General features: G+C 45.0%; 1 protein-coding gene across 3 annotated transcripts in view; it reads right to left on the reverse strand.

Annotated features, from left to right (window-relative positions):
• Window positions 1–384: 384 nt before the first annotated feature.
• The window catches only part of OSBPL3 (oxysterol binding protein like 3), a 204,927-nt gene continuing 178,732 nt past the window's right edge, over window positions 385–26,579 (reverse strand). For all 3 annotated transcript variants that reach the window (XM_088457858.1, XM_088457859.1, XM_088457857.1), the window contains 7 exons: window positions 25,714–25,777; window positions 18,692–18,770; window positions 16,530–16,674; window positions 15,519–15,663; window positions 15,300–15,426; window positions 7,524–7,646; window positions 385–3,450 (listed from right to left, as the gene is read on the reverse strand). In XM_088457858.1, coding sequence (XP_088313984.1) covers window positions 3,354–3,450; window positions 7,524–7,646; window positions 15,300–15,426; window positions 15,519–15,663; window positions 16,530–16,674; window positions 18,692–18,770; window positions 25,714–25,777 — 780 coding nt within the window. In that variant the 3' untranslated portion in view covers window positions 385–3,353. The remainder of the gene's footprint in view (window positions 3,451–7,523; window positions 7,647–15,299; window positions 15,427–15,518; window positions 15,664–16,529; window positions 16,675–18,691; window positions 18,771–25,713; window positions 25,778–26,579) is intronic.

Consider the following 26,579-nt stretch of genomic DNA (forward strand, 5'->3'; position numbering starts at 1 on the left):
TAATAACTGGTCATACATAATAATAAAACGCTTGGTGCAGGAGATGCGGCTGAAAATGGCGTACACTCTAGGTTGAAATTCTGACTATGCGCCCACGGCACACTTCGCTTACGTAAAAAAATACCCCAGTGCAGCGCACTCGCCACCAAGTAACACCCATGCAGCTCATGAGAAGCATCCAACTAAGAATCGCTCGTAGCGGCTCTAAATTTCTGTATGGCGGCTGTGGCACACGAGCGGGTTGCTAAATATCGCATGATGCGGCTGTATTTTTACATGTGCGCACCCTAAAATCAGGCCCCTAATGTTTGTCATTGGAATCCCCATATAAGGCTCAGTGCGGCACTAGCTGTGGAAACATGGAAATGCAACACATCAGATATCTACTGTGAAATAAGGTTTTATTTACACAATCATACAGAATAGTCATGCCGTGCTCACCAGTAATTATTCCTCTACAGTTAGTCTTCATAGCAGCTCACCAATTCAATATATAATTATATACAGTATATATACACACACATACTATTTATGCGCATATGTGTTTTCCTTTATTTGTACAACAGAACTAAAGCTATTTTTTTTTTATTTACTTATGGAAGACGTGTATAGTTTTGGATGTTATGGGTAATAAAAATAGAAATACTGTATATTATATATACATTCAGCTTTGGATCAGAAATGTACTGCAGACAATCCTACAGTGTTCAATTAATAAAACATAAGACACTTTAAATGAAAAAAAAAACAAAAAACCTTGTAGCCTGTGACATAGTATATACTACAGTAGCTTTGTGCTACAGCTCTCCAATATTAGGTATCATTTTACATTTATAAACTGTGTAGTACTACATAATGTACATCAGCCAAGGCAAAGGAATATACAAAACATTGATATTAACAAGACAGTGAAAGAAGAATAAAAAAGTAAGAATATCCAATAGGAGAAATATAGCGAAAGCCAATTGAGCATTTTCTTGAGGCCATCTCCATCACCCACCACATCAGCCAATCCTCTGTCTCCGCCTTGTTGGTTAGAGATCACCTATTGTATACACACAGTGGGAGCAGCCATTTTGTCAGCTGGACCAATGACTAGGAGACTGTAGTCAAATGACATCGAACCAGTGATGTGGTGACCAGATAAACTAAATCATGCAGCATCCCATTTTTGTTTTCACCTGATGATAGTTTGAAATTATTGATATGACCAGCCAGGAGAGCCATATACAATTAGGTCATATATTATTGCACTAAAACTCACGCCTCTAATTAAGTTACCTTTGCTTATTTTGGGATAAATTAACTCTTTGTTGGGTGTTTTGTGCTACAGTGTATCATACTGTTAGCAGCAAGGTCAACAGTGCGGGGGGGGGGGGGGGGGGGTGTCCGGACCTGCATAAGTGGGCTTTGCTGGGGAAGTGGCCATGTGATCGCATCATCTGCCGCCTGTATAGCCCACTTCACTCTGGAAGTGGGCGGAAGCAGCCGGGGTTGGGGGCAGCTCCAGGAGACTTGTCCACTTCTCTGGGCTGCTGGGAGCACCACATGATGTACGGTAGGTGATTATGTCCTATTCATAATATGATGCCAGAACTTTTCCAATAAAAAACACCAAAATTAAATTTGGTCTAAATATTTCTTCTATGTACAAAGCACATTTTACTCCAACTTGTCCATCATATAATTCATATTTAAACTGCCTGGAACAGTAATGTATATGATTATCTCCTGGGCACCTCACACTGAAAGGCCTTCCAAGTTCAATTTATTTCCATCATGAAGAAATCTAGATAGCACATTAACAGAATGTAAAATCAGTAAAGGCAATAGGCAAAATATGTATAGAAAAATAAATATTAAAAAATAATACTTTACATTAATTTTGAATTACACAAGCATATCGCAGTATCATTAACACGCTGAGTACATACATTTATTTAAGTTTCAGGGTTTTCTTTTTAAAGGCATTTTACATTTTCCAGTCTGCTCTGCTCTGACCTGACATGTACATGTAACATCTATGTGGTGTCTTCTATAAAACAGAGAGAGAAATAACATCAAAATGATGTTCTCTCTCGTTATGTCCAACCCTCACATTCTAACACCCTAGGGCTAGAGGGAGAGATTTATCAAATTGGCAACAAATCACAAGTGGAGGTTTTGCCTAGAACAACCAGATTCTGCCTATTATTTATCTAGTATCTAGTACGTTCTATAAAATGATAGCAAGAAGCGGATTGGTTGTTATGGTAATACCTCCTTTTGGTCTCTTTAGAACTAAGTAACTCTCGGAAGTTTTACAGTAAATACAGTTATGTGAGGCTCTGTGCAGCTCTTTGCTGTTTTGCAGTGTCACAAATAGGGGCAAATTGAAAAGTATTTAAGAATTAAAAGGTTTTAACAGAGTAGTATCCAAAATAATCTCCAAATGCTATTCTTATACAACTAAATTCTTCATCACCTATCATGCAGAAACATCACATTGTGGAAAGTAAACACAAGCACAGTTTCTGTTGTGACAGGATGATATTGATTATATGTATTGATGGGGTGTAAAGGTGGCAGAAATTCAGAATAGAGAAGAATCTAAGCATGCAGAGTCCCACAACCTAATCCAATTCACTACTCATGGAGCAAACCATCTCCAGGCTGATGAGAAGGCTCTTCAGGATCAGATGTATGGTTTTGTAAATACATATTGCACATAGCCAGATAAGTCAAGTGCACGTTCCCCCCTTTGGAATCATTTAAAGTGCTTAAATATCGTCATTGTCTGTTCACGGGTTTGCCAGCAGATCTAGATCTTTGCTAATGTTGAAATTTCCGGTGTGCCCTATGACATTGCCCAACATAGTCCATGATAACACACACAAATTCCGTTACATGTGCTACTCCCACTGATCAAGGACGTCTCGGGGAAAAGTTACTATAAGAATGATGGATAACATAAGCTATTTGGTACATTGGGACAGACTGTATAGTTTAGGTGTTGTGTAAATAGGTGTAGGTGTGTGTCAGTAAAAAAAAAATATCATACATTTTTTTATGCCTATAAGAAATCATTTGCACATGGTATAAATTGTTTTAAAAGTTTCTTAAAATAAGTTTAAACATATGAGGTCACAAATTCGCATTAAGTAGATTGAGTACCGCAGTTAACCGGAAGGATGAAGGTAATATTACTAACACAAACACTTGTAGATCCTGATATTGTGTAATGGAGCACATGTGCCAACATTTTATTAAAGACCAGCTCTAAAAATGGATAGATTCCAGCATTTTTCTTTAATACACATACTACAATGTGCATCGGGACAGTGCTTGGTACAGGTGGGTGCTCTGTTTGGTCATCACCACAATATTGGACAGTCCAGTTTAGCAAATCCCGGATATTTCCGCAGCTGCCAGTAATTGTCATTTGTCAGCCAGGATTCATCACTGGATTTTCTGTTGATAAAGGAAAAAAAAAAAGTCTTTAGTTGAAAGGTTGTCATCAAAAAATATTAACACCTTGAAATTGTGTACTTTAAAGCCACAAACCCCCCAAAAACTTTCTTAAGTATAGTTTAAACATTTTTCTTTTTCTTAACCATCATCCTACATATTAGAATCCCAAATCTCAGCATGGGGTGGCAGGAGGTGAAGAGGCTGTTACATTGAACAAAGCAGATACAAAACTTCTGGCTGCCTGATACAGATAAAGTCGGTCTGCTACACAGACACAGGTTCACAGCACTCAGTATTTCATGTGATAGCAGAGGGGAGTTGGAAATCATAGCAGGGGCATAGCGAGGGCAGAGTCAGTGGTGCTTGTGCTCCAGGTGCCTGCTCTGGCCAGGGCGCAGTCTGCCTGTTTTTTACTGCCGGGTTGGTGAACAGCTGCCGGGCACTAGAACCCAGCAGCTGGCAACGGAAACATGACCTTGGACGTGAGCCTTATGCGCATGTGCGGGTCACCTCCGGATCTTTCTTCCACACCTCACCACTGAGGAAGAGGAGCACGACAGGGGGCAGGAGAAACACAAGGGGCAGGAGAGGTCTGGAGTGGAACAGGGGGCAGGAGAGGTCTGGAGTGATACGGGGAAGGATGGACACGTGCCAGAGAGCACACTGGGCAGGCGAGGTCTGGAGTGACACAGAAGACCAGAGAGGACACGGGCCAAGGGGGCCACAGAGGACACGGGCCAAGGGGGCCACAGAGGACACGGGCCAAGGGGGCCACAGAGGACACGGGCCAAGGGGGCCACAGAGGACACGGGCCAAGGGGGCCACAGAGGACACGGGCCAAGGGGGCCACAGAGGACACGGGCCAAGGGGGCCACAGAGGACACGGGCCAAGGGGGCCACAGAGGACACGGGCCAAGGGGGCCAGAGAGGACACGGGCCAAAGAGGACAAGAGAGGACACGGGCCAAAGAGGACAAGAGAGGACACGAGCCAAAGAGGACAAGAGAGGACACGAGCCAAAGAGGACAAGAGAGGACACGAGCCAAAGAGGACAAGAGCCAAAGAGGACACGAGCCAAAGAGGACAAGAGAGGACACGAGCCAAAGGGCAAGAGAGGACACGGGCCAAAGGGCAAGAGAGGACACGGGCCAAAGGGCAATAGAGGACACGGGCCAAAGGGCAAGAGAGGACACGGGCCAAAGGGCAAGAGAGGACACGGGCCAAAGGGCAAGAGAGGACACGGGCCAAAGGGCAAGAGAGGACACGGGCCAGAGAGGCCAGAAGTACACAGGCCAGAGAGGCCACGGCCCAGAAGGCCAGAGAGGCCACGGCCCATGAGATGACGCAGGGAGCATATGTCCGCTTGAACCTCTGTTGTACGAGGAGAACATGAAGACACTGTCTGCCCAAGGTAGATCAATTTCTTCAGAGGTTCCCCGTTGCAGAGAAACTACCATATAGGTAAGTTGCATTTTTATGTACTACACACAAATAATATAGAATTTTTTGAATCTTTTTTTTTTTTTTTTTTTAAGGGTGTTGTCAAAGGGACTAAGGCCCTCATTCAGAGGCAGTCGGAGGATGCAAGCGGTCGCTCAGAAACTGGGCGGCCGCTTGCATCCTGACCGGCCGCCTCTGTTTCGGTCGTTAGGCTGTGGGTTTACACCCACAGCTCTAACGACCGCTAGGGTGATGGTCGCGATGGGGCTTACGACGAGACCCTAGGGTAGGGTCTTACTTGTATTAAGCCCCGGAGAGCTTCTGGCTCTGTCAGAGCCGGAAGCTCTCCACTGACATCACTAGTGATGTCAGTGGGGCCTCCCCCAAACAGTAGGCGTTCCCATGGGAACGCCTCCGTTTGGGCTGCCACCCCCCCCGGCCCGCCTTCCAAACGGGGCGAGCTGTCAATCAAGATCGACAGCTCGCCCCCTTTGGAAAGAGACCCGCTACGACCGGCGCTGTCGGTCGTAGCGGGTCTCACGCATGCGCACGAAGGAGCCGGCTCCCTCGTGCGCATGCGCAGTGGACAAACATCGAGGCGGCCGTGCGGTCGTAGACCGTACGGCCACCTCTGAATGAAGCCCTAAGTCCTGGACTCTACTTGGTCTAGAACTGGCACCGGATACCACCCATCCGGGCTTGTCCTGGAGTACAATACGTTGGATGGCTGATCTATTGAATGCAGGCAGGACTGCATACAGGAGATCCCAGCTGCATGCAGGAGATCAGCAGTCTAACAAAACTCAGGTTCACAGAACATGCCTACAACTGTGAAGTTGTGTTTTTTTTTATATTGTGAATTAAACAACATTTAGGACAACATAACAGAAAACTTCAGCGTGCATAACTATTCACCCCCCTAAAGTCAGCAGTTTGTCGAGCCACCTTTTGTGGCAATTACAGCTGCAAGTCGCTTTGGATAAGTCTCTATGAGCTTGCCACATCTTGCCCCTGGGATTGTTGCCCATTACTCAAGGCAAAACTACTCCAGCTCCTTCATGTTAGATGGTTTCCGCTTGTGAACAGCAATCTTCAAGTCTGACCACAGATTCTCAATTGGATTGAGATCTGGGCTTTGACTAGGCCATTCCAACACATCTAAATGTTTCCCCTTAAACCCACTGGAGTGTTGTTTTAGCAGTATGCTTCGGGTCATTGTCCTGCTGGAAGGTGAACCTCCGTCCCAGTCTCAAATCACAGGCGGACTGAAACAGGTTTTGCTCAAGAATATCCCTGTATTTAGCACCATCCATCTTTCCCTCGACTCGAATCAGTTTCCCAGTCCCTGCTGCTGAAAAACATCCCCACAGTATGATGCTGCCACCACCATGTTTCACTGTGGGGATGGTGTTCTTGGAGTGATGGGATGTGTTGGGTTTGCGCCAGACAGAGATTTCCTTGGTGGCCGAAAAGGTAAAGTTTAGTCTCATCTGAATAGAGCACCCTCCTCCATACATTTGGGGAGTCGCCCACATGCCTTTTGGCAAACTCAATCGTGTCTTCATATTTTTATCATTAAGTAATGGATTTTTCTGGCCACTCTTCCATAAAGTTCAGCTCTATGGAGTGTACGCCTTATTGTGGTCACATGCACAGATACACCAGTCTCTGCTGTGGAACTCTGCAGCTCCTTCAGGGTTGCCTTTGGTCTCTGTGCTGCCTCTCTGATTAATGCCCTCCTTGCCCAGTCTGTGAGTTTTGGTGGGTGGCCCTCTCTTGGCAGGTTTGTTGTGGTACCATTTTCTTTCCATTTGATGATGATGGATGTTGCTCTGGGGGATCATTAAAGATTTGGATATTTTTTTTTATAACCCAACCCAGAATTGTACTTGTTTGGAGAGCTCCTTGGTCTTCATGGTGTAAAGTTGGCCACACACTAGACCATCTTTCATTCAACTAGTTGGCTGGTTGGAATGAAAATCTGGTAACATATGGGAGTAAATGATGATCAGAATTTGCTCCTAAATGCCAGAAAACAGATGAAAATGGTCATTCAGACAAGTTTGTTAAATGTTTAATCTAAACAATTTTTTCAAACATCAGTTTTTGTCCATTTTCCGGCGTTTGGGAGCAAATTGCTGATTGTCATTTGCTTTCATTCCTTACCAGATTTTCATTCCAACCAATCAACTAGTTGGATGGTTGGATGTAAGTTGGTCTAGTGTGTGGCCAGCTTGATGCCTCTTGCTTAGTGGTGTTGCAGCCTCTGGGGCTGAAAAGATGTGTTTATACTGACAACAGGTGGACTTAATTTCACTAATTATGTGACTTCTGAAGGTAATTGGTTGCACCAGAACTTTTGAGGGGCTTCATAGCAAAGGGGGTGATTACATATGCACATGCCAATTTTCAGAATTTTATTTATAAAGATTCTTTTTATATATATATTTTTCTCATTTCACTTCACCAAATTAGACTATTTTGTGCAGATCCATCACATAAAATTCAGATTAAAAAAATTAAATAAATTACAGGTTGTAATGTAACAAAAAAAGGTAAAAAGCCAAGGGGGGTGAATACTTTAGCAAGGCACTGTAGTAGGAGAACCCTACACAGTGCAAGAGAAATATGCACCTGAAAAACCGAGCCTGGTGATCCAGATTATTCTCTTCCAGAACCCTCCTCCTCTCCCTCTGGAGCTGCTCGATACGCTCTTTTTGTGCTGTGGCTCCTTCCACATTTCCTTCTTCAAGAAATCTATGACAAGACGAAACCACATAAGCCATTAGCAAGAGAGGAAGATACCCTGGAGAATTCCACACAAGGGACTGTGACAGGATACAGCTCAGAGTGCCCTAATTACAATTAGTCTCTGGCATGAAATACGTTTTTTTTTTTTTAATGTGAACTTGGAGACAGAAAGTGTTAATTTGACTGCAGATTGCTATTAAATAACAAACCAAAAAACAAGAGATATGGTAAGAACCTTTGTTATCTCTGTTTCTACGAAGTCCATTGGGTCCACAGGGTTGACCTTGGGGTATAGGTTGGGAACCAAATCCGGGCACCACGCAGTTAAAGCTTTTAGCTCCCAGGATGCACTTGGGTCCACTCTCCCTATAACCCCACCCCCAGCCAGAGGCACCTCAGTTTGTAAGTAGCCAAAGGCCGGAGGAGGAGAAAAAAAGAGAGAAAACTGGAACACTCGATAACCATACTCACAGAAATGGGAGACGGAAAACCGGTGACCAGTCACACAGCCCATTTGAAGCCAGGTGCGTCAGGGCGGGCGCCCTGTGGACCCTATGGACTTCGTAGAAACAGAGATAACAAAGGTAAGTTCTTACCATATCTCTTGTTTTCTACTTCAGGGTCCATAGGGGGTCCACAGGGTTGACCTTGGGGATGTCCCAAAGCAGTTCAACCAAGGGAGGGGACGCTCCTGTGCTGAGAGGAGAATCCGCCGCCAAAAAGGAAGCATCCTGAGAGGCAAAGGAAAACAATGCCTAGAACCTTAAAAAGGTGTGGACAGAAGACCACGTGGCCACCTAGCAAGGCAAGACACTCACCTGGTTGATATAAACTCCCTGATAGAAAGAGAGAAAGCCAAAGCAATAGACCATGTAATGGCTATCACAACCAGCGGTTCCATTAACTTTCCCCGGAGTTAACGAAGAACCACTCCTAACTCCCAAGGAGTCCCTAGGGAGGACAAATGGAGGCATAATCCAGAAAACACTCCAAAGGATGAACTGGATATCAGAGCGGAGCAATTCCATAACCTAATCATACTGACAGTGTAGAGATCTGCACTGTCAGGAAGGCCAGGCCGAGGGTGAAACCCAAGCCAGCCGGAAGGAATGCCAGAATATCTGGAAATCCTGGACACCAGAGGATCGTATCGATAGGTATAATACCATAAGAATTATGGCTGCCACAGTTTGTGGTAGGTCCCAGCAAAAGCTGATCCATGTGCTCCAATCATTCCAACGATGACAAAGCCATGGAAGCCGTAAGACCACTGTAGGGACGTAGTCAAAGACAAACGACCCAGGTCCAAGGCAAACCCCAGGACCCTGAGACAACAGGTCTGGGTAGTGAAGCATCAGGAATGGAGTATCGATGGAGAGACTCCGAAAAACCAAGTACCCCTGACATCTGGGGCAATCAGGAGCCACCAGCAGGAAAGCATCTCTGTCTCGATTGAAACACTTCCCTCGAGGAAGAATGGAGACTGGAGAACACAGGTACGCAAATTGGAAGAACCCCTTCACCGACAAAGAGTCACTGAAGGTTGCTTCAGGATCCCCAGAGTTGGACTGTAACACCATAGTGTGATAGAGTCAGAAGGCCATGAGTGTCACCTCAGGAGGGCCCCCCCCCCCCCTGCTCACCAGGAGATGAAACCTCTCTTGGGGAAGAGACTAGTCCCCGGGATGCACGTCGTAACGGCTAAGGACTCCCGCTTCCCAATGGAGAGCACCTGAAATGAACAGTGTCGAGATGGTCGGGAGGAGACCCTCAGACAATGTCCGAATGTATGACATACCTGACATTGCCACCCAACGAACAGTATTGCTAAAAAGGAAGCTACTGTTCTGACCCTGTCGGACTGAACTTTTTCAGGTTCACCAGGAAACAAGGGCTATGCCAGAGTGAAGGCCCAAGACAGGCTAAAGTTCCAACAAGTTAATTGACAGGGTGGAATCGACAGACATCCAATTGCACTGAAATGGATGCGAACCAGACACTGTCCTTAGCAAAGAATACCCTGAACGAGATGGTCATAGTCACCCGAAAAGGGACAGACTTGCCTCCGGGGAGAGCAGCATCATTTGAACAGTGATCAGACAGAAAAAAAACTTGTTCCATCTGGAGATAAGCCAATTATGGAAAGGCCTGGAATGGAACTAAGCCCATTCCACCCTTCTAAAGGCAGACACTGAATAGTGGACCATGCATCCCAGAGTGCAAAGACATATGTCGACTGCGCAGACATCCATGTACTCCTAATGGAAGAGTGGAGATGCAGTCTTACGCCAGAAGAATTCTCAGATTCTGAGAATCCAGCAGGGCTCCTAGGTGAAGAATACCCAGAGAGGGATGCAGGGAGGACTTTTTCCCCATTGATTAAACTTCTGCACCCTGAAGAAGCCACAGTCAACCTGACCCGGCTGTAAAGTACCCCGGTGATCCTGCTAAGAGCAGGAGGCCATCCAGGTACAGGAGCATTGGGATATACTGAACAGAAGAACTGTCAGAAAATCCAAAACGCTGGTAAACCCCTGTGGGGCTGAGAACAGTCCCAACAGGCAGAGCCCGAAAACCGTAAGTGCTGTGATACAGCAAACCTCAGTCCATGCTGAGGCAAGGTCTCTGTAAGTGCCCGTAGGCACGCGTCCTGTATATCCAGTGATACCATAAAGTCCCCAGGTTCCAAACATAGTATGATGGAGCATAGGGATTGCCTCCTGAGCCCAGGTAGCTTTAGGAACTGGTTCAGGGAATTGAGACAGAGAATAGGCCAAAGAGGACCATTCAGCCACCGCACCAGAAAGAAAGCAGAACAACCAGTCCCTCGCTGAGAAAGTGGGGATGGCCCAATTTGCTCCGCTTACCCCAACAACTGTATAGCCTTCTGGATTCGTAAGGCCCTGTTCGGGTCCGAATAAGGGCCTGCGTACCATCACATGGAAATAGGCCGCCTGAGCAAAGAGAGGGCGTACCCTCCTACCCACGTAGCCGCGGCAACTAGACACTAGTACCGGGCGAACTGAGAAAATCGCCATCTCCCAGTGGTAGGCCTTTCTCGTCATGCTGACGATATATCCGTAGGTTCAGAAGCAGGATCGGCTGGCAGTCCAGGCCTGCTCGGTTGAAGAAACAGACCTTTAGGCTGACCCAGAGGACAAAAAGACTTAATAGACTTAGTCTGAGGCCCTGTAGTGGGCATAGCTGAAGGCGGGAAATTTGTACTGCCACTGTCAAGGTCAGGACCCAACAAGATCTACCCTATAGATGGTATCTGCACCTCTGCATTCCCAGAGCGCAGCCATAGGGTATTACGGAGGATACCGTCGCAGCCGGAACTCTGAAAGTTAGGAGACTGGTATCCAATATAGGCATGTCCACCTATGACAACTGCATATATTACATGAGCGACCAAATACATTTGAACCCCAGACGTGTTGGAGGGGAAAAAACATTACAAATGCATCAGCTCAGTATGCAATAGTATTAACCAACCATGCTATAGCCATGGTAGGATGGGTAACAACCCCTGAAAGCGAGTATACTGATTTCAGGCAGAGTTACCACCTACGGATCAGAAGAATCCGACCACGCAGGAATGGGATGCATAGTAACGTCTGTAATCTGACGAGTAACACGCCCATCCACCCCATGAGGGGCTCGTGATGACCCTCAGGGAATTTGGGACAGGAGGCCAAACACTGTTGTAATACCTCATAACTGACAACAGCCAGAGTCCCGCCATGCGATCCCCCCGCTAGTCAGCAACAGGGAACCAGAAGGCACGCAATACTGAGGGTGTATGATACAGGTGCAGGTCAACATTCACTCTAACCAGAATGGACCTGCCACCAGCCCAAAGCAGGGATAATAATACTTGAAATAGGCTTCCCCCCGTGTAAGAGGGAAAGAGCCCAAAACAGTATCCAGTTCACGCAGAGCCAACTGGGAAGTAACCACAGGGCGTCAACCACGCCAATTTGCGTTCCGTAGAAAACGACATCCACCCAGGGTGGCCGTGGGAATCCCTGCAAGGGGAATGACAGACTATGGTGGCACCAGGGGGATTTCATATACTGCGAAAACCCCCTGCAGGGAGCAGTAGTCTGTGTCACAGGGGAAGAGTGCAAGAAACTGCGAGAAACTCTGAGATGAAAAGGGCATTATGGTGAAGTAACCCCCAGGTGAGATACAACAATGGGGCCCACCCGGCGATCCGCAATTGAGAGGATCCCGAGAAAACAAACCTCCCAAGGGGGTCGTGAAAGGGGCCGGCACCAGATGACGCCACACACAGAACCCTTTATGAAACAAATCCTCCGCACTAACACCTGCAGCACATGACTTGCAGGATAGCAAAAATGGGTGCAGTATAACGCTCTATCTCCTGGTCAAACATATCTGACCAATCTTGGCGGAAATATCAAGCAGTGCTATACTGGTCCTGACTGATGCTAAAATTAGCCGCAGGGACCCATTTTCAGCGTATGCAACACACAGTTCCAACGAAAATGTGGCAACGTGCAGCACGCAACAGTATGTGACAAACCTCACAAATATCAACGAGTATATAAATGTGAGGTCTCAGAACCACCCTAAGTACAGCTGTATTAGGGCAGATAAGGAAAAGGGATAGATATACACTGACAGGTGAGAGAATTAAATACAGACAGTCAGCACTAGCATAAGTCACATACCATGCAGATATATACATATATACATAAACATGTCATATAATATACTGCACTATTACACTGCATTCAACTTACCCAGATTCAGTGTCTGGGAAGGCTACAGCGCTGTGTACACTGACCTGATGGTGAGGTACGCAGGGGGACTGGACTCACTGCCATCACCGGAGCTCTGCTGCTGCACCACAAGAAAATGGCCGCTGGAGACCTCAGAAGAAGCGTGGCCCGCGGAGGAAGCAGCTCAGCGACGCCAGACTATACATACTGAAAGGCGCGCTGAGCTGAGGGGAGGAGCCGCTGTAACAGGGAAAGCTTCCTCCCCTGGCCGGCTATTAACCTCCCGGGACGCCGGCTCCCAGTGCCGATCAGTAAGTCCCTGGTGGTCTAGTGGACACACGGGGTATGGGGGGCCCGCCGCCACTGCCGGCGCCTCCGGTCTGTCCCCGGAGACCGGAGGCACAGGACTGCATATTAAATGCGCGGATCACCGCAAGCAGTGATCCGCGACCTTACCTGCTCCCCATAGATCCGGCAGCAGTCCTGGGCGCCCGCAGAGTCCGCTAGTACAGACTCTGGGGTCCCGCTGAGATCCCCAGATCTGTACTGGCGTCTCAGCGCCGGCGGGGTGACGGAGCGGCAGCTTAGACGTCCTATGGACAGTCCGACGCTGCCGCTCTGAAAGTCCAAAGTAAAATAAAAAAACTCTGTATTTAGAAAAAATAAAGCTTAGGGGCTGCTAATCAGCTCCCCACTGCACTAAACGGTGACCCGACTCCGGCCGGGCACAACTTAAACTGAGGTGCCTCTGGCTGGGGGTGGGGTTATAGGGAGAGTGGACCCAAGTGCATCCTGGGAGCTAAAAGCTTTAACTGCGTGGTGCCCGGATTTGGTTCCCAACCTATACCCCAAGGTAAACCCTGTGGACCCCCTATGGACCCTTAAGTAGAAAGTATAGTACAGTCAAAAACTCTGCTACAAATTCCACATAGATGACTCCCGCCCTTAAGGCTCATACACATTAGACGATGTGCTGTATGAACGATATTGGTGAAAGATATCCCTTGAAACGATATTGGGTGTACACACTGAAAGATATCTGTCAGTGGAGTCATCCTGCCACATCTCTGAACATGCAATTCTTGACGATATCGTCAGATTGGCCTGCATGTAGGGACGACAAAAAACATCGTTCACGACCCGCGGGAGCGCGCATCGTTGGTCGTTTACTGCATAAACTGAACAATATCGTTATCGTCCATAAAAATCATCTAGTGTGTATGCAGCTTTACTCTAACAATAGTTAGTCCCACCATACTCAATCGATTGAGACCTTGGCTGAAATTTGCTCATTCCCAGTGACAGAATTTCGCCCACGGTGCCTGGAGGTAGGAACATCCGACCGAGCTCCCCCACTGCCCATCTAACTCTGTGACACCACAATGTGAACAGTGATGCCAACATTGTTAAAATATCGGCGGGCATTGTGCGACATTCTCAGAAAGTCGAATGTCGGCATGTGAAATGTCATCATTCTCAGAATGTCGATAGTGGGGTTATGTTGCAGCGGGAGGGTTAGGGTTCGGCTGTGGGGAGAGGTTAGGGTTAGGCTGTGAGGGAGAGGGGGAGGTTAGGCCATTGGTCCAGGAGACACGTGGGAACTCCCTGCAGCAGCCACCAGTAAATTTGGATGTGCTCAATATAAAAAATAAAAAAGAATGAATGGTGGGGGGGAGGGACTTTGAGTGCCCAAGCATATAACATAGAAAAATGGGGGTACTCTTGTTTTAAAAAGGAGAGTCCCCTCTTCTAAAAAGGTTTGACCACCACACATTAACAGTAAAATAATGTAGTCCAGGCATGGGGGAAGATCTCCCTCAACCTGGCTAAAAAAATGAAGGGGCACCCCACTTTACACATAGGGTGCTCCCCTCTTTCAAATGTTGGGGCCTCATAGTACTTATTGTATGGTGATCACCAAACAAATTTACCGCAGACTACGGAAAAGTAACATTTTCTGTATATGGGGGAGGGCAGTATGTGCCCTATCACTCCCATAGTGACAGCTACAACAAAGTGGGAACCCATACTTAAAAGCAGGAAATCCCCACTTTCAAATTATGGGGCCCACTAGCAGGTTATGTCTCGGGCTCATGAGACAATATTACCCTGAGATAGGAAAGATAGCTCAGGGTAATATGGGTGGGAGGGCAGTATGTGCCCTATCACGCCCATAATTACACCTGTAAATGTGGGGTCTGTGGTGTTCCTCTAACCTGACTTTCTCCGCTACAGTCCATTTTAATGCCAGGACTAGACTCATTTTCTTTCTAAACCACTATTACATGCAAAGTTTTTTTTAATATAACTTTTCTAAATTTGAGTTTGTGTTGTATAGGGGAAAGGTTACAATATAAAACAAGGGGGGAGGGGGAGGCAAACAATCTACAAAACAATGAATTTGCAAGCAAGAAATCATACATCGTGCATGTGTACCATAACAATGTATACAGAAGTGGAGTAATTATGTATTCTACCCAATAAATAAACCTGTACAAAGTTCTCACAAAACTTACATGTATTCTCCTTCTATACTGAGCAACTTACTGACCCCCAAACCAACACTGCATGGATCACTGAGCTCTTTGCCACCTGCAGTCTTGCTGGTGACATTTAACCTCATTATCAAGATCCTGTTTTCCTATAGAAAATATTGTCCTCTTACCACTTTAATACCCAGCCTGCTTCTTTTACTGTATCTGTTTCCAACTGTATAGCGCAGTGAAAAGGACATAGCAGCTCTCTCTAGGACACCATCTTCAATTATAAATTTATATACAACTTTCTCTTTATGTACACTATATATACATAGAGAACATGGTGGGTGTACAATGAATACAACTGTGGCCAGAGTAACCAAATCTTTATATTTGTCAAACATCAATAAAACAACACAAAGTTAATCTATTACCTTTGGTCTGGTCTGAATCTAGTGTCAGTACACGGCAGCAGCGGTTTAGTCTTTGGATCGATTTCGTTAAGCTGTAGTGCATATCTTGTAAACCCATAATACAGCTCAGAGTCCTTGGGCATAGGATCTGTTAGATAATAGAAACAGCACACGTGTGTAAAACAAAACTGCATTAAAACATGTCCCCCGATAATGCAGAGACCACCGTGAGGAACTTACTAGTCCTCCAGAGGCAGATGGGGGAGGACGGTGACCCGTAGAACAGGCTCTCGTGCCATTTCCCAAACAGCCGCTGCACAACTTTACCATTCCTGTCCATCACTGTCCCTTCAATCTCATGCACGTTAGGATTCCAGTACTTTGCCTACAAGAGAAGATAGAATGCCTTTTAATTTCAATATAGCAGTGAAAAAAATGCATTAGCAGGATGCAAATCATTTACAAGAATAATAATTCATACACAACAATGATTATTGCCCAATTCAAAGTTCAAAACGCTAATTAGCTGAACACATAAAAACCCAAGTAACTTCGGGTTTCTGCTCAGCAGTCTGATAGCATTGGAATGGTATGCGGGTCAGGAGGTCAACACTATCACCAGTGAGTATGCCGACCTCACTATGCCGACGTGGGGATCCTGACACGGGTGTAATGCTACTTACAGCATTTTATCCCTGCGGGTGTTATAACGTTAAACATGTTACTTACCAGCATTTTTATAGGAATAACTCTTGCTCTGATAAAATGCTCTAAGTAGAATTACATTCGAGATCCCTGTGCTGGTATACCGACGGTGACATATTCACTGGTGACATCGTCACTGTCAACTTTCTGTACCCAATTCCATTTTAATGATCCCATTTAAAAGATATTTAAGCACTTGAAAGGATTAGATGCCTATCTATATTGGTTTTCCATAGGAAACAATTCTACCTGCTGAGAATGGGTGTATAATTACCCCTCAGCTTCAAATGCCGCTACAAAGTCGTTCCCTTGAGCCACCTCCTCTCTTAGCTTGTCCCTGCAACAATGTTCCGTAGTGTAGTATAAGGGTAATATATGGACATGGTACACAAGCACAGTCTAACAAGGGCAGCGTATAAACTCACACCGATATGTAACATTCCTGGCCCAACGCAGGACTTGAATACTTTGCGGGGCACTTATGAACATTTTGCTCATCGCTACATGTATTCAATCAAGTCATACTATAAGACCAAACCAGATTACCTTTACAAATGTGACTTTGCAATGACTAGTGTTACTGGTGGTGTTCTTGATGATAATCTCCCCATAATGTTCGATCCACCTCTGGCCACTCAAAATGTTGTGAATACAGGAGGTCACCTTGTTCCATTCATAATGGTCCTCAAATCTTTAAAGTTGAAAAGAAAAAAAAAAATTAAATCCCCAGATCATCTTCATTCCCTACTGCAGGCGTTGCCATACGGCGGTTTTTGAGAGCAGACAGCGTTAAGTGCTGGATGCCCAGAGCTGTCCTACAGTATCAGACCAGTATACCAGGAGGAGTGCACTGAATCAGCTACCACATTTTCTTACTCATTCTAGGCCTGGCAGATTTGAGTCTCCTACATAGTACTCAACACTATCAAAATGGTCTAGGACACAGGGGGATTTAACATACGGCCCCCCAACTGTTGAGGGAGTACATATCCCAGCATGCCCTGCCACAGTTTTGCTATGAGGGATTGCTAAAACAGCAGCAGGGCATGCTGGGATGTGTAGTTCCACAACAGCAGGAGGCCCGCAAGTTGAATGCCCTTGGTCTAGGACATGGGTCTTCACCCGTGGCCCACGGAGCCATTCCCTGTGGCCCGCGGATGGTTAGTGTAGTGCGGTCCGCACTACACAAAAACAAACACTGCCGGCGGTGGCGTGGTTGTTTGTTTTGGCAGCCAATGAGAGTCAGACAGACTCTCATTGGCTGCTGCGCCCACTGCAGGAGCCGGGCTGGAGCTTACCCATGAGCTCTGCGTTCCGGCTCACGCAGTGGGTGATGGGAGAGATGTCATAACGTCTCTCCCATAGTGCAGAGCCGGGCAGAGGAGCGGATAGCAGCAGGACCGGGGATTCAGCTAAGTGGTTTTTTGTGTGTCTCTGTCCTATATATGTAAGGGACACTGGGGGCACTGCATAGGAGGGACTACTACTGGGGGCACTGCATAGGAGGGACTACTACTGGGGGCACTGCATAGGAGGGACTACTACTGGGGGCACTGCATAGGAGGGACTACTACTGGGGGCACTGCATACGAGGGACTACTACTGGGGGCACTGCATACGAGGGACTACTACTGGGGGCACTGCATAGAAGGGACTACTACTGGGGGCACTGCATAGAAGGGACTACTACTGGGGGCACTGCATAGAAGGGACTACTACTGGGGGCACTGCATAGGGGGAACCACTACTTGGGGCACTGCATAGGGGGGACTACTACTGAGGGCACTGCATAAAGAGGACTACTACTGGGGACACTGCATAGGAGGGACTACTACTTGGTGCACTGCATAGGATTGACTACTACTGGGGGCACTATATAAGGGGCACTGTTGATCTGAGTAGCCAAAGTGGTACTAGCATTAGTTAAAGCATTGTAACAGAGTTGGCACTGTAACTTTTAACATGGTGCTTTACGATCATGTTAAAAGTTATTGTTGAGACAGGTACAATGCTTTAACTAACATTAGTACCGTGTCAGTATACTCTGATCGACATTACACTGCCGAAAAAATGATTGCCGGCATTACGAATGTTTAAAGATCATACCAATCCCAGATTAATTACATAGAAAGACAAATAGGGAGAATAATCTGTGCAGAGAGACGAAGGGAGATAGGTAGGTAAGGACACAAATACCCAGACATAAAGAGGTAACCAACTGGGGCCCTATCAGGGACATTTTAAGAGAGGAGTGGACCCATGTGCAGCCTTCGTGCGAGCCACCTCCTCTCTGGCAGCGCAGTAGACTCTGGCTTTGTGCTGGAGACATGCACAGGTCTCCGGGAACATGGCGCCCGGGCTATGTTCCTGGAGAAATCTCTAGTGCACATGCGCAAATCACCAGAAAAATGGCCGCCGTGCCATTTTCCCTGTGACTTCAGTCTGAAGGACCAGCCGACGTGGGACTTTCGGAGAGGTAAGTATACTAATTATATGGGTGCAGGGTGTGCGGTTTAAGACCCCTGGACCCAGGGACTCGTGTGCACCGTGCACCCATTATAGATACATCAGTGAGTACTATCTTTTAACTTGTATGTGACCTCAAGATTAGTCATGGAAACCCTAAATGTGTATATCAAACAGATTTAGAAAACCACCTCAAACTGTTGTCTCCTACTGTTCAAATATGAAATGATGGCGCTTATTACCCTGGCAGAATCAAATGAGTTGTGCCAATAGGAACTATTTCCATGGACTTGCCCCAAAATTTATTTTTCCACCGAATATCTGAAAAACAAAAATAGTCATTATTTTATAATGAATTGCACATTATGTGTAAATTGTGATGTTAATAATAATACAAAACAGATTTATTGCAAGCACTACATTACTGCACTGAGATTATGGCTTTGACTCCAACCAGGGCACTATCTGTGTGTATTTCTTTTGACAAAATTAACGTGAATGAGTGAATGCTTGTGTGTGTGTGTGTGTGTATGTGTGTGTGTATGTGTGTGTGTATGTGTGTGTGTGTGTGTGTGTATGTGTGTGTGTGTGTGTGTGTGTGTGTGAACATATATATATATATATATATATATATATATATATATGCATTGCGTTATATAGAAGCAATACTTAAATAAAAGTGAAATATTGACATTTATAAGAAGCAATGAATGAGGACAACAAATGACAGCAAAATGCTGTAGCCTATAAACTACAGTTGCTATTACTACCTCACATCCCTGAGGTCATTAGTTCAATTCCTGCCCAAGGCAACATTAGTGTGGAGTTTGTATGTTCTCTCCATGTGGGTATCCTTCGGGTGCTCTGGTTTCTTCCCACACACAATAAAACATACTGGTGAGTAAACCGGTTTCTTACAAAAAATTTAGTGTGTTTGTGTGTTCCATGTGATAGACAACATAGATTGTAAACTCCACTGGGGCAGGGACCGATGTGGATTAATACATATTCTCTATAAAGTGCTGTGTAATACGTGTGTGCTATATAAATAACGGTTAATAAAAATAATTAGTTTATTAAACATTTAGCATAATTATTATGGGTGTTACAATTTTTCATGCCATACAGTATGTTAAATAAACTAAATGCATAAAGGTTTATTTCAGTCTCACAATACATATACGGTAATAGTTTTTCACCAATAGAGGGCCTAGTCAAGCTTTAATTATGATATATCAGTGGTTCTCAAAGTCACATTTTCCAGGTCACCCAGCTGGAGTACAGGTGTATTCATTAGTCACTGACACATTTTAAAAGATCCACAGGTGGAGCTAATTATTTTACTTATGATTGTGTGAGGAGACCTGGAAGACATGCAGTGTTTGGGGTCCTGAGGACCGAGTTTGAGAACCTGTGTGATATATTATTCCACCTAGTGGACTGGAATGTTAGTCTGATGGGAGTAATGAGCAATAGAAAGGATTCTGATGAGTCACAATACAGCCAGAAGTCCACTCTATATTATTATACAACAGTTTCTTAATTGTTTATTGTGTTTGGAACAGGGAGAACAAGTCTGGTGTCTGAGTCAGCCTTGCAACTCACTGTTCAGTTTTACCTTAATAATGTATTTAGTTTCAATTACTTTACCTTGATATAAAAAATGTATTATTGCTAAAACTACAACCAATTGAAAATGCTATTCGTCGGGAAAGGTTTACAAAGAGAGGATTGTGGGAAATCCCCTCTGAATGGCTTGGTGACCCATAGGTTAAGAATGCCAGATATAACTAAATGTTACAACTGCAATACACAAACTTTGTATAATACATTCTGCATACTACTAATCTCCTACAGATACGGAGGCTGGTGCGGAGTGAGAACTATATAAGGTCCGGTACCGTAAACCAGGAGTAAATACGGTATACACAGATATACATATATCTATGTTACTGACACAATAGATTGCGATCAGAGAGGCAGAATGGGAGGAGGGAAAGGGCATTCTAACGTAGCTGAGAAGGACGAGTCTGTGTAATTGTGACTAGCTGCACACTGGCATCGGCATCTGTAAAAGCTGCATCATTGGTAGGTGCCCAGAAACTAGTGCAAATTCATGACGCTTGCCAGTGGTAGCAAACCAATTGTGGGTATCCGGTATTTAGGTCTACAGTAAAAAGGTAGACAATACAAGGTAGACAAGACAATACAGGCAATAGGTCGACAGGGTCTGAAGGTCGACACTAAATGTTGACTAGTAAGAAGGTCTACAGGGACATCAGTCGACAGGGCCATTAGGTCGACATACAAATGGTCAATACATGTTTTCGTTTTTATTTTTTTTTAGGGATAGGTACTAGGAGGGAAAGTTAGGCACTTACCAAAGGTTAGGCACTAGAAGGGACGGTTAGGGTCAGGCAACTACCCAGACGGTTAGGCATCAGAAAGGAGTGTTAGGACATGGTCTACCATTTTATTGTAGACCTAATGATCCACACCCCCATTTGTGACTAGCTAATGTGGATGAGTGCTTTCTCAGTCTGATGGTGCATGAATTATGTTTGTGTATTTCTGCTTTTTTATGGTAATTGAAGCTTTTTAGCAAATTTGTATTTCACAAGCAAAACAAATGGTTGAAAGCATGAGTGGAGAAGTATATGACGTACGCCTACTGTTAGCCTCGCACACGTTACTGGTGCAGTCCTGCACACACCTCACAGTGATTGCTTCTTTGCATATGTCCTCTACTGCAGCCCATTTAGGGAATGGGTTTTATCCCTGTCGGGGGGGGGGGGGGATTGGGGTAGATGTACGAAGCCTAGAAGCGGTATCAGCCCATGGTATGTGCGCTGATACCGCTTCTCCCCAATGTATGATTGGGGGTCTGGGCGGTAAATGACAGGGGCGCTATGCGCCCCTGTCTTTATTGGCGCTGCTATCTAAAAGATAGCAGCGCCGAGCGGCAGGGCCATGTGCGAACGGTCATACCGCATGACCGTTCGGCCGGCTGTAGCTATCGTTATCAACAGCTACAGCCTGGTGCTAGCCTATACCCACAGCATGGACAGCGCTGTCCCTGCTGCCGGCTCCAGGCTGCACGCGGGGAGTTGCTCAGTGGAGCCGGCCGGGACAGAGACACAGGGCTGATGCGCTGCTGTCTCTAGCGGGTAGCGCCGGGGGGGGGGGGGAGGTATCGCTTCCCATCTTCGGCCGATGAGATGTTCTTACATCTCATCGGTAGTGCTGCCTGCTTCGCCTCGGTAAAGAGGCGAAGCGGGAAGCGTTATAGCGGCACGTTAAGTGCCGATATCATACATCTACCCCAATGTGTTCAATGCTGCACCACTGTGACCTCTACTCTATTTACTTGACTCACACACTAAAGTTCTGTGGTCAACACCGGATTTGGATAGTCATAAGAAATTGGTATGTGGCAGTGGGACTATGACCAGAAAGAGGGGATCAGTCTGACTTGTTCAACATGTGCCAAACTATTACGGGTCCATCTGTAAATATTGGGCTGTGTCAGCACATGTACTGTAAGATCATTAGAAAGTGGGTGTTATGTACAGTAAGTTAGAGCATGCCACTTTGACATTTGCTAGTTAAGAAAAATAAAACCCAAACATGAAGCCCTGTAAGTATGGAATATCTTATCCAGAAGCTCCTATCCGGGAAGGTCCATAAATCAGAAAGGAAAGTATTGTTGCTGTTTTGAACATAAAAACAGACATGACCGCCAAACGTTTCTACCTGTAGCTACTGTGATGCTCCGCTATTCAGTTTAAAGAAGGGGCCATTTTACTTTTTTTTACTCAAGGTACCAATGTAGGGCAAACACTGTATCCAGAAAACCCCAGGTTCCAAGCATTCTAGATAAGAGAATCCCAAACTTGTAACTTTAGTCTCTTGTCAGTCCCCAAAAACAGTAACTGGAGAGAACCACTGACGGTCTTCGCCACGGAACAGAGTAATGTTCTGTCTGAGGATATGAAGAAGTGATTCGCTCATTACTGATGCTTACTCTGTGATAATAAATATGTAGCCCTGTGAGGACTGGGACTATAAAAGTGTTATTATATTAAAGGCTTAGGAATATTTTTAACAACTGGAAAAGCATGATGCCGGATATCAGGAGGGAGGAGAATAGGTGCTATTTGTATCTGCTCTTTGTGTATCTAATGAGAAATAAGTAATGCACTTCTCATTACAACTGACTGGTAATGTGTATTTTAAATCACATTTACAATCATCACTTGTTCATTAAATCCCATTTGTAGACATCATTTTCAAACACAGAAGACAGTACATGCTATTTGCGGAACATCCTGTGTCCCAGGATGATACCTGACCCATTAAAAGCTGCCAGCAATTGCAGCCAAACATGAAATATCACTATAATGCAAGACTTCAATTCATCATCTCGGAATATGTTTTTATGGTCTGTTTAGTCATTGTAACAGAAATATCTTGGATTGCTGTATATACAATGAATCACATTGCTGTATTATTTCTTTTAGTGAAACTAACATTTATTGTATCACACTTTAGCTTGTTGTATCATATAAACTAATCAGTAAATCCACCTGAAGATGGTGTAAACTCATACTCGCCGACTATCTGGCTGCCCCTTCCGGGAGGGAGCAGTCAGATCGGCATAACTGGGGAGGCGTGGCCAGCAAACGGGGGTGGCCAGGCGATAAGTGTTTGTGGGCGGGGGTGGAGCCACACGATTGCGTCATTTGGCCCCGCCCCCGCTACACTGCCGATATTACAGGCAGTGTTAAGCAGGGAGCGGGGTCACAATGACGCGATTCCGAATGAATCACGTCACCGCCCCCTCCCCGCTGCGGGGGTTTTGCATGCGAGGGATAGGAGGGGTCGGCGGCAGCCGTGAGGCTTGCCTGCCTTCCCGGGAGGTCGGAATCGGCACCCGATTTTTGGGAGGCTCCCGACCAAATCGAGAGGGTAGGCAAGTATGTGTAAACTACCAGGATTAAACTCCGAAAAGCTACACTTTTTGGAGTTTATTATCAATGGGGACTATGGTCTGACCCCGTTTTACTAATGGGAACTGCGATCTGAAGTACTAATTAGCACTTTGCCGAAGATTTCTGTGAAACCTCCTGCATTGTGCTTTTAGTACATTACTACTAATCATAACATGATGCAGAAAATGCAGTTTCTGCATCATTTTATGTAAAAAAACCAGAATGATACATAGGCCCCCAAATGCTAGAAGAAAATAGACAGTTTGCAGACACCGAATGACTATTTTTCAAAATGAACCGCAGTGGGGCCAGTCCAATGACGTTAGATGACAGTCAGTCAACGCATACTGTGCGCTTTTAGGCTTCTCCATGTTTTTACGTTCCTAGAGATATAAAGATGACCAACGCCAGTGAGGTTTTCTGGTCACTGGATCTCTGAAAAGTTAGTGAATGGGGGATTTGAAGAACATTTTGAATTGCACAGAATTATTCTCTAATACGTGACAAGGATTCCTTTAACTGGTTTCGAGAGGAATTTTGTACGTCAAGCAAATATTTATGACAATTTATCTGGATTTACTTTAAGGTGTGTTTTATTCTAATATAAAAAAGCCCCTATAAACATAACTTCAATAAATGTATTTTTCCTTTAAAACTTGTCTGCTTATGTATAGCCCTTCAGGAATAAAAGTTGTTTTTTTTAATTTGCTGTACTCTGTAGTTTCCTATAGGAGCTGCCACCAAGCCCATACACAAAATGGCAATGTAGCCCAGCTTAACAAGCCCGCTATTTGCTCCAGTGATAACCATGCGCTACACTCAGAGGTGTAGCCAGGGGAGTGCAAAGTGTTGACTGCTTCCACGGCTGAAAACCTTGCAAAAATAGTGCCTATGCAACAATGGGTAACAGGATCACTGAACCCCGTCTTCCCAAATGCAGCACCTGTACGTAGGTCCCTACAGCATCGCAACATTGCACCCACAATGCTGCTGGAAGCCGGGTACTGGTGCTCTATGGCAGCACCGCTCCTGCTGTAGTCTGCACTAGGGATGGCCATTGGTGGACTAACCATCAATGGTATCATTGGTGGTTAACCTCGATGGTTAGAACCCATCAACTGGGAACCATCAATGATTTCACCCCACTGATGGTCATCCCTGCACTATTATTCATGGCAACGGGCCAATCAGAGGTGGGGGCAGGGCTTTGTTGGTCACATTGGGGGCTGATCGTAGCAATCACATGGCTCTGTGCCATCGATGTTAGAGAATGGTTGGCTCTCCTAAATAGATGGCAAATCATCACTTCATCATCATCGATGGCAAATGGCCATCCCTACTCTGCACATTTTCGAACTTAACCAATCCGTAGCCAATCTATCTCCCGGAAGAGGCGACGGCAAGTCTCTTGAAATATGTTTAAGAAGACTGAGGGATGTAATTTGAAGTTTAATGTACAGAAATGTAATTATTTTATAATATTGGGAATAAGGTAATTATTGTAAAGGGGTTAAGTATATTAATTTTGGCTGTTAATATGCAGCTGAAGTAGTTTGTTAGTTTGAAGAAGGGTTCAATTATTGATGCAGGAATAATATTGTAAGGTCACTAAAAATACTCTCTGCATTGAATAGTAGTCACTAATGTTCTTGGTATTATGTGGCAGTCACTGATGTTCTTGGTATTACAGTATATGGCGGTCATGGTGGTGCTGTCTGTATTATAAAGTGGTTATAGTGTTGTTCTCTGTATTATATAGTGGTCACTAAAGCTGTCTGTACTAGATCGCGGCTACTGATGTCGTTCGTATTATATGGCGGTCATATAGGTAGAGGGTGACTATCTACTAGGACAGTGGTGGTGGTGGTGAGCTGAAATTAGTCTTTGCCCCTGGTGACTGAAAGCCTAGCTTCACCCCTTGCATTTTAGAGGAGTGAGGGGTGGGTCAGCACTAGCCAAGGGATTCCAACCCTCCCTCCTGAAATTAAATAAATGTCATGCCATTCTCAATACCCTGTAATAATTATTCCTCAAAGTGGGATTCACAAACAATTTAAGCACTGGTTTTAAGCGTTCTGGGCTTTTGTACCATACTGAACTCGGACTGTTTTTTTTTTTATATATAAATGTATGAGTGGGAAAGATGATATGGATCTCCACTGCGTACTAACACTATTTGTATATTGTATCATGGAGTTATCAATAGTTAAATTATATTTTAATTTGAGAAAACCATCTATAATAATTAAATTTACTAACATTTTAATATTTACCTTGGTATAAGATGAAATTGTCAGACTCAGCATGACAGGCAGATATAGGCGGATGGTGACTCACCTGCGTAGAACAAGATAAATAAGCTTTCCAAACATCCACTATGCCCATTCATTCTTGCAACATTTAAATTTTCCGGAATTCAAATTACTTGGGATATAAATCAACAAAATGACATTAACCCACAGCACTAAAGCAAAAATAAAAGCGAATTCAAATTACTCGTATACAGTATAGTGCAGATAGGGTGCAAAGCAAGAGGAGACCCCTTACCGAGGGGGCAGTTTAATGACCTAGACATAAAACTAGACACGTATTGAACGGTTTTGCACTTAAGAAACAGTCTGCACTTTGGGTTTAGAACTAATCAATTTTTTTTAATTCAATTCTCAGATCACAGCTAGAAACATTGCAATTTAGAATAACACAATTATGTTTAGCATATCCTTTTAGCATATCTAATAAAAACGAGAAATGCTTTTATAAGAGTCTACTGCTGTGCTGAAAACATTCAATCCGTAACAAATTCTGTATTAACTAGTGCAGAGCACATTTCTATAATTATTCCGCTCTTCTTAGAGAGTATTCAAAACAACAACTAGCTACAGATATCAGTGACAATACATGTGGCCTATACAAATCTTGGCTGTAAAACTTCCCAGCAATCTAAAACTGTAAAGCAAGCTGCAGTGCCATAACTAGGGGTGTGCAAGCGGTGCCACCGCACAGAGTGCAGCGCCGTGTGGGCGGTACCACTGCTCACCCACGGCCCCTGCATCTGGGCAGATGGGTGCCTGGAATGGCACCCTGCAGCCAGAATCGCTCCAGACAGGCTCCCTGCAGCTCTAACAGCCCCCCCCCCCCC

Source organism: Taudactylus pleione, unplaced genomic scaffold (genome assembly GCF_031769625.1).
Source record: "Taudactylus pleione unplaced genomic scaffold, aTauple2 ptg000788l, whole genome shotgun sequence".
Classification (NCBI taxonomy): domain Eukaryota; kingdom Metazoa; phylum Chordata; class Amphibia; order Anura; family Myobatrachidae; genus Taudactylus; species Taudactylus pleione.